Below are 9,282 nucleotides of genomic sequence, written 5' to 3'. Positions count from 1 at the left end.
ACAATTTGTGTGTGCGAAAGGGGGAGGCTTTCCTGCCAGCCTGGATGGCTGAGGCTGACCGCATGGCTGGACAGTACGGTCAGCCCCGCACCGCCGCCATCCGGGAAGCCCAGGGGGGGCCGTTCGGATCCGGGAAGCCCTGCGGGAGAGCTTCCTGGTGGAGGAGGAGGAGGACTGACCTCTCTCTGCATGCCCCACTGGGGCCTTCTTCCACCCTACCCCCCTTCCCCTTTCCCCTCCCTATCTACTGTAAAATAAAGACACCTGTTTTTGAAACATAAACGTCTGTTTATTTAACATAACTGGGTGCGGGAAGGGAGGAATGAGGGTTGGAGAGGGGAGGGGGAAACCTGGGACGAGGGAGCTGGAAGGGGAGGGAAGGGAGGAAGGGAAAGGAAAGCTCAGGGGTGGGAGTTCGGCTGCCTCTCCCGTCTCGCAACACTGCGGGTCCGGGGGCGTCGGTGGGAAATGGTTGTGGAGGAGGGGGCAGGAGGGACAGGGGGTGTGGAGGAAGCAGGAGCGGAAGCAGGAACGGGAGCAGCAGGGGGAGCAGGAGGAGCAGGGGGAGCAGAAGGAGCAGGGGGAGCAGGGGGAGCAGCAGGAGGAGGAAATGGGAAGCGGTCGAGCAGGCTCTGGAGGTGGCCTCGCAGGGCACGGCCCTGCTCCTCCAGGGCCTCCAGACTCCTCCGGCGCAGCCTCAGGTCCTCCTGGACCCAGTGGACCTGGAGACGGAGCTGTTGATCCAGGAACCGGAGGTGCTGCCTCTGGTACTCCTCCAGGTTCCTGGCTCTCCTGCTTGCCCGGGCGCGGGCGGCTGCTGCAGGCGGTGTGGTGCGCCCTGCAGTCCCAGGTGCTGCGGCTGTGGTGCAACAAGACCAGCGGTCAATTACCCCAGGGGCCCAGGTGTGTGAAACCCAGCTCCCCTCTGCAAGGCCAGGGCCCCTGCTGGATCCCCAGCTGCTGCTCCTTGGTGGGCAAGACCCAGGCGCACGGTCCCGGGGCTCCCTCTCACCCCAGCCCCCCGTACACATAAGGGGAACACGAGGGTACTCACAGGTGGACGCCTCCCCGGCCTCAGACGACACAGGCGAGCGGCTCTGTGGCATGCCTCGGGGGTCCCGGGTCCTGGGCAGGCTGGCGGCAGGCTCCTGGCTCTCAGAGCCCTCTTCCTCGTCCTCCGTCTCCAGGAGCGGTCCCTCCGCCCCGGGGTCAATCACGTCCCGGGGGGCAGGGATGGCATTAGCCCTCAGGAGGCGGTCCAGGGCGTGGAAGTGGGGGCAGGCCTCCGGGTCGGCCTCTGGCTGGCAGGCCCGGGAGTAGGACTGCCGCAGGTCCTTAATTTTGCAGCGGACCTGCTCCCGGCTGCGCTGGTGGCCCCTGGCGGCCAGGCTGGCAGCCATGCGGCCGTAGATGGCCACGTTCCTGTGGCTAGTGCGGAGATTGTGGACATTAGAGGCTTCCCCCCAAACCTCGATGAGGTCCACGATTTCCGCACTTGACCAGGCGGGCGCCCGCCTTTTGCGCCCCTGGGCAGGCTCCTGGGAGCCGCCAGGCTGGTCCTGGGGAGCAGTGGAGGGCTGGGAGCCCTCGGATGGCTGGCTCATCCTGTGGCAGGTGCAGGGTCTGCTGGCACGGGTGCTTGCAGCCTTGCAACTGGCACAAACTGTGTAGCCAGCCCGTGGCCCTTTAAGGGCTCCGGGGCCGGGAGGGGGGCAATAGAGTTTCCCTGGTGTTGGCCAGAGTGGCCACCAGGGAAACCTGGAAAGCCTTAGCCTCCCACTAGTTCGAATTAAGGGTCTACACAGCCCTTAATTCGAACTAGCTAGTTCGAACTAGGCTTAATCCTCGTAAAATGAGGTTTACCTAGTTCGAACTAAGCGCTCCGTTAGTTCGAATTAAGTTCGAACTAACGGAGCGCTAGTGTAGCGCCTAGGAAAGTTAGTTCGAACTAACGTCCGTTAGTTTGAACTAACTCTGTAGTGTAGACATACCCTCACAGGGGTAGCTGTGTTAGTCTGGATCTGCAAAAGTGGCAAGGAGTCCTGTGGCACTAAAGAATAAATCATGTCAAACCAATCTGATAGGATAATGAGTCTTGTGGATAGGATAATGAGTCTTGTGGATAAGAGAGAAGTGGTGGATGTGGTATACCTAGACTTTAGTAAGGCATTTGATATGGTCTCACATGATTTTCTTATCAATAAACTAGGCAAATACAACTTAGATGGGGCTACTATAAGGTAGGTGCATAAGTGGCTGGATAATTGTACTCAGAGAGTAGTTATTAATGGTTCACAAACCTGCTGGAAAGGTATAACTAGTGGGGTTCCGCAGAGGTCTGTTTTGGGACTGGCTCTGTTCAATATCTTCATCAACGATTTAGATATGGACATAGAAAGTACGTTTATTAAGTTTGCAGATGATACTAAGCTGGGAGGGGTTGCGACGGCTCTGGAGGATAGGGTCATAATTCAAAATGATCTGGACAAATTGGAGAAATGGTCTGAGGTAAACAGGATGAAGTTTAATAAATGCAAATGTCAAGTGCTCCACTTAGGAAGGAACACTCAGTTTCACACATACAGAATGGGAAGCGACTGTCTAGGAAGGAGTACGGCAGAAAGGGATCTAGGGGTTATAGTGGACCACAAGCTGAATATGTCAGCAGTGAAATGCTGTTGAAAAAAAAGAAAACATGATTCTGAGATGAATTAACAGGTGTGTTGTGAGCAAGACACGAGAAGTCATTCTTCCGCTCTACTTTGTGCTGGTTAGGCCTCAGTTGGAGTATTGTATCCAGTTCTGGGCACCGCATTTCAAGAAAGTTGTGGAGAAATTGGAGAGGGTCCAGAGAAGAGCAACAAGAATGATTAAAGGTCTAGAGAACATGACCTATGAAGAAAGGATGAAAGAAATGGGTTTGTTTAGTTTAGAAAAGAGAAGATTCAGGAGGGACATGATAGTCGTTTTCAGGTATCTAAAAGGGTGTCATAAGGAGGAGGGAGAAAACTTATTCATCTTGGCCTCTGAGGATAGAACAAGAAGCAATGGGCTTAAACTGCAGCAAGGGAGGTTGAAGTTGGACATTAGGAAAAAGTTCCTAACTGTCAGGGTAGTCAAACACTGGAATAAATTGCCCAGGGAGGTTGTGGAATCCCCATCTCTGGATATATTTAAGAGTAGGTTAGATAATTGTCTATCAGGGATGGTCTAGTCAGTACTGGGTCCTGCCATGAGGGCAGGGGATTGGACTCGATGACCTCTTGAGGTCCCTTCCAGTTCTAGTTTTCTATGATTCTATGAATATTTGAGATATAGGTTAGAGGATTATTCCAGGAGTACGTGGGTGAGATTCTGTGGCCTGCATTGTGCAGGGGGTCAGACTAGATGATCATAATGGTCCCTTCTGACCTTAAAGTCTATGAGTCTATGAGTTATAGACTAACAGATGTATTGGAGCATAAGCTTTCATGGGCAAAGACCCACTTCGTCAGATGCATGCAGTGGAAATTTCCAGAGGCAGGTATAAATCTGCAGGCCAGAATAAGGAGAGAGATAATGAGGTTAATTCAGTCAGGGAGGGTGAGGCCCACTTCTAGCAGCTGATGTGGAGGTGTGAACACCAAGAGAGGAGAAACTGCTTTTGTAGTTGGCTAGCCATTCACAGTCTTTGTTTAATCCTAAACTGATGGTATCATATAATATGTGTAGTTGGGGTTATTTTTTCCAATGTGCATTACTTTACATTTATCCACATTAAATTTCATTTGCCATTTTTTTTGCCCAGTCACTTAGTTTGGTGAGATCTTTCTGAAGTTCTTCACAGTCTGCTTTGGTCTTAACTTCCTTGAGCAGTTTAGTATTGTCTGCAAACTTTACCACCTCATTGCTTACCCCTTTCTCCGGATCATTTATGAATAAGTTGAACAGGATTGGTCTCAGGACTGACCCTTGGACCCCTTTCCATTCTGAAAATTTACCATTTATTCTTATCCTTTGTTTCCTGTCTTTTAACCAGTTCTCAGTCCATGAAAAGATCTTTCCTCTTATCTCATGACAACTTAGTTTACATAAGAGCCTTTGGTGAGAGACCTTGTCAAAGGCTTTCTAGAAATCTAAGTACACTATATCCACTGGATGCCCCTTGTCCACATGTTTGTTGACCCCTACAAAGAACTCTAACAGATTAGTAAGACACGATTTCCCCTTACAGAAACCATGCTGACTCTTGCCCAACAAATTATGTTCCTCTATGTGTCTGACAATTTTATTCTTTATTATTGTTTCAACTAATTTGCCCGGTTCTGATGTTAGACTTACTGGTCTGTAATTGATGGGATCACCTCTAGAGCTCTTTTTAAATATTGGCGTTACCTTAGATATCTTCCAGTCACTGGGTAGAGAAGCTGATTTAAATGATAGGTTACAAACCATAATTTACTTAGATTGTGTACTTAGATTTACTATTCAAATCATAGTGTACTTAGATTTACCAAAAGCCTTTGACAAGGTCCCTCACCAAAGGCTCTTAAGTAAAATTAGTTGTCATGGGATAAGAGTGAATTTTATCTCATGGTTAAAAGACAGTAAACAAAGGGTAGGAGTAAATAGTAAGTTTTCAGAATGAAGAGAGGTAACTAGTGGTGTCCCCCAAGGGTCCATACTGGGATCAATCCCATTTAACCTATATATCAATAATCTGGAAAAACAGTGAGGTGGTAACATTTGTAGATAATACTAGCTGCTCAAGATAGTTAAAAACAAAGCAGACTGTGAAGAGCTTCAAAAAGATCTCACCAAACTAAGGGTATGTCTACACTACAGCATTAATTCGAACTAACTTAATTTGAATTAATTAATTCAAACTAAGCTAATTCGAACTAGTGCATCTAGACCTAAAAACTAATTTGAATTGCTAATTCAAACTAGCATGTCCACCTTGAGTGGACCCTGAACCGAAGTTAAGGCTGGCTGGAACCAGTGGCAGCAAGGCATCAGGTTAGGACTTAGAGTGTGGAGCTGCTGCCTCAGGCTAGCCGAGGGCTGTGCTTAAAGGGACCCGACCCCCACCCTGGACAGAAAGTTCTCAGGGTTCCCGACTTGCTTGTCTACCTCAATGAGGGACAGCAAAGAAGTCCTGTCCTGGAGTGCCCTGAGCGCCTTCACTCAGCACATCACAGCACTTGGCCATCAGCCCGGCTGCACTTGCCGCAGGCTGCCATCTGGGGGTGTCAGTCAGGGGGCTGTCAGGATCCAGGAGGCCCTGCAGGAGAGCTTCCACCCCGAGGAGCCTGCAGAGCCACCCCAGTCCTCCCTATCAGGGGCTCATGCCTCATTCCTCCCTCACCTCCTTCCACTTACCCCTCTCTAGCCCCCCCCATGATGTAAAAAATAAAGGACACGTGTGTTCAAAAATAGAAACTCTCTTTATTTAACAAAACTGGAGGGTGGAATGACCTCTGGGGAGACTGGGAAAAGGAGGTGGGAGAGGGGAAGAGAGAGGGTGAGAGAGGGGAGGGGGAAACCTGGGAGGAGGGAGCTGGGAAGGGGGAAGCCAGGGGAAGAAGGAGAAGGGAAAGTATAAAACTATGGTACGCCATATCTTCAGTACAGTGTACAGACGTGATCTCCTCACCTCCAAAAACATGTTTTGGCCTTGGAAAGGGTTCAGAAAAGGGCAACTAAAATGATGAGGGGTTTGGAACTGTTCGTATATGAAGAGAGGCTAAGGAGACTGGGACTTTTCAGTTTGGAAAAGAGGAGACTGAAGGGGGAAATGACAGAGGTCTATAAAAGCATTAGTGGTGTGGAGAGGGTGCATAAAGAAAAGTTCTTCGTTAGTTCCCATAATATAAGGACTAGAAGACACCAAATGAAATGAATGGGTAGCAGGCTTCAAACTAATAAGCGAAAGTTCTTCTTCACAAAGCAAATAGTCAACCTGTGGAACTCCTTGCCACAGGAGGCTGTGAAGGCTATCACTATACCAGAGTTTAAAGAGAAGATTGATAAAGTCATGGAGGTTGGGTCCTTGGAGTGCTATTAGCCAGGGGGTAGGAATGGTGTCCCTGGCCTCTGTTTGTGGAAGGCTGGAGATAGATGGCTTGGTCATTGTCTTCGGTCCATCCCCTCCAGGGTAGCTAGTGTTGGCCGCTGTCGGCAGACAGGCTACTGGGCTGGATGGACCTTTGATCTGACCCAGTACGGCCGTTCTTATGTTCTTATGTTCTTATGATCTAAGCTCAGGGCTCAGGGTCGGGGGTCTCACTGGACCAACTTGATTTTCATGGAAACCTGCTCCTGGGTTGGCATCTGGCCTTTGGTGTCCAGGCTGGCAGCTACCCTGCCCTAGATGGCCACTTTCCTGTGCCTAGTGTGGAGATTGTGGACGTTGGAGGCCTCCCCCCAAACCTGGATGAAGTCCATGATCTCCGCACTAGAGCAGGCGGGTGCCCGCCTCTTGCAGCCCCGGGCAGGCTCCTGGGAACCGTCAGCCTGGTTCCGGGAAGAGGCGGAGGGCTGGGTGGCAGTGGGTGGCTGGTTCATGCCGTGCCAAGTGCAGGGTCTGCTGGCTGGGTGCTGACAGGCTTGCACCTGGCACGGGCACCGTAGCCAGACCGTGGCCCTTTAAGGACTCCAGGGCCGGAGGGGGGCAGAAGAGTTTCCCTGGCTTGGCCCAGAGTGGCCACCAGGGCAAGCTGGGGAGGGCTAGCCTCCCACTAGTTCGAACTAAGTGTCTACACAGCCCTTAATTCGAACTACTTAATTCGAACTAGGCGTTAGTCCTCGTAGAATGAGGTTTACCTAGTTCGAATTAAGCGCTCCGCTAGTTCGAATTAAGTTCGAACTAGCGATTTGTATGTGTAGCGCCTATCAAAGTTAATTCGAACTAACAGCTGTTAGTTCGAATTAACTTTGTAGTGTAGACATACCCTGTTATTTTGCAACAAAATGGCAAATTAAACTTAATGTTTATAAATTTAATGTACATTGGAACAAATAGTTCCAACTATACATACAATATGATGTGGACAAATTTGCTATAGCTGCTGAAGAGAGAGATCTTGGAGTCATTGTGGTTAGTTCTCTGAAAACATCCACTCACTGTGCAGCGGCAGTCAAAAAAGCAAATAGAATGTTAATAATCACTATTGCCTTTATATAAATCCATGGTACACCCACATTTTGATTACTGTGTACAGATGTGGTCTCCTCATCTCAAAAAATATATATTGAGATTGGAAAAGGTTCAGAAAAGGGCATAAAAATTATTAGGAGTTTGGAATGGGCCCCACAAGAAGAGAGATTAAAAAGACTTGGACTTTTCATCTTAGAAAAGAAGAGACTAAGGGGAGATATGATAGAGGTCTATAAAATCATGACTGATATGGAAAAAGTGAATAAGGTAAAATTATGTACTTGTTCACATAACATAAGAAATTAATAGGTAGCATGTTTATAAAAAACAAAATGAAGTCAACATGTGAAACTCCTTGCCAGAGGATGTTGTGAAAACCATGTCTTTAGCAGGGTTCAAAAAAGAGATAGATACATTATTGGAGGTTAGGTCATCAGTGGCTATTAGCCAGGATGGGTAGAAATAGTGTCTCTATTTGTTAAAGGATGGAAATGGATGACAGGAGAGGGATCATGTGATGATTGCCTTTTCTGTTCATTCCTTCTGGGGCATCTGGCATAGGCCACTGTCAGCAGATAGGATGCTGAGCTGGATGGACCTCTGGTCTGATCCAGTATGGCCGTTCTTACGTTCTTTGATTCATGTAGGTACTTAGATGTGGTAATCAAATCACTGCATAACCATCTACATATATTGAATTGTTTAGAGTCATAGAAGAGTAGCGGTGTTTGTAATGTTAGGGCAGGTTTTCTAATATGTAAATCATTTTCAAGGATCTTCTCTGAACCTTCTCCAATTTATCAACATCCTTCTTGAATTGTGTATAGTACTCCATCAGTGGCTGTATCAGTGCCAGATACACAGGTAAACTCACCTCATTACTCCTACTCGAGATTCTCTTGTCTATTCAGCCAAGGATTGCATTAGCCCATGTGGCCACAACTGCACACTGTCAGACCACAAGAATGAGCCACTTCTACCCTGACTTGATTAGCCTCAGTAACCCAATATACATACCCCTGCCTCTGTAACTTCCACTCCAATTCATCTGATGAAGTGATGATGCATCTGATGCAAACACTTGGAAGGTAATAAAGTGATAGGGAATAGCCAGCATGGGTTTGTGAAGAACAAGTCATGCCAAACTAATCTGATAGCTTTCTTTGATAGGATAACGAGCCTTGTGGATAAGGGAGAAGCGGTGGATGTCATATACCTAGACTTTAGTAAGGCATTTGATACAGTCTCGCATGATATTCTTATTGATAAACTAGGCAAATATAACTTAGATAGGGCCACGATAAGGTGGGTGCATAATTGGCTGGATAACCGTAGTCAGAGAGTTGTTGTTAACAGTGCTAAATCCTGCTGGAAAGGGATAACAAGTGGAGTTCCGCAAGGGTCTGTTTTGGGACCCGTACTGTTCAATATCTTCATCAATGATGTAGATATTGAGATAGAGAGTACGCTTATTAAGTTTGCAGATGATACCAAACAGGGTGGGGTTGCAACTTCTTTGGAGGATAGGGACATAATTAAAAATGACCTTAGCAAGTTAGAGAAATGGTCAGAGGTAAACAGGATGAAGTTTAATAAAGAGAAATGCAAAGTGCTCCACTTAGGAAGGAACAATCAGTTCCATACATACAAGATGGGAAGCGACTGTCTAGGAAGGAGCATGGCGGAAAGGGATCTAGGGGTCATAGTGGACCACAAGTTGAATATGAGTCAACAGTGTGATGCTGTTGCAAAAAAACCAAATATGATTCTAGCTTGTATCAACAGGTGTGTTGTAAGCAAAACTCGTGAAGTCATTCTGCCGCTCTACTCTGCACTAGTTAGGCCTCAGCTGGAGTACTGTGTCCAGTTCTGGGCGCCACATTTCAAGAAAGATGTGGAGAAATTGGAAAGGGTACAGAGAAGAGCAACAAGAATGATTAAAGGTCTAGAGAAAATGACCTATGAATCCAGGCTTCATGAACTGGGCTTGTTTAGTTTGGAAAAAAGAAGATTAAGGGGGGACATGATAGCGGTTTTCAAATATCTAAAGGGGTGTCACAAGGAGGAAGGAGAAAATTTGTTCCTCTTGGTTTCTGAGGACAGGACAAGGAGTAATGGGCTTAAAGTGCAGCAAGGGAGGTTTA

The 9,282-nt window shown here is 47.7% G+C and overlaps 1 protein-coding gene across 1 annotated transcript; it reads right to left on the bottom strand.

Moving 5' to 3' along the window:
- Positions 1-314: 314 nt before the first annotated feature.
- LOC142819177 (uncharacterized) lies at positions 315-1,400 on the bottom strand. Its single transcript, XM_075904264.1, has 2 exons — positions 1,055-1,400; positions 315-859 (listed from the first exon to the last, which is right to left on the bottom strand). Exons 1-2 carry the CDS (start codon positions 1,398-1,400, stop codon positions 402-404), a joined length of 804 nt encoding a protein of 267 aa, XP_075760379.1. The 3' UTR covers positions 315-401.
- Positions 1,401-9,282: the final 7,882 nt, after the last annotated feature.

Source organism: Pelodiscus sinensis, chromosome 20, assembly GCF_049634645.1.
Source record: "Pelodiscus sinensis isolate JC-2024 chromosome 20, ASM4963464v1, whole genome shotgun sequence".
Lineage (NCBI taxonomy): Eukaryota > Metazoa > Chordata > Testudines > Trionychidae > Pelodiscus > Pelodiscus sinensis.
This window is presented reverse-complemented; position numbering and strand designations above follow the sequence as displayed.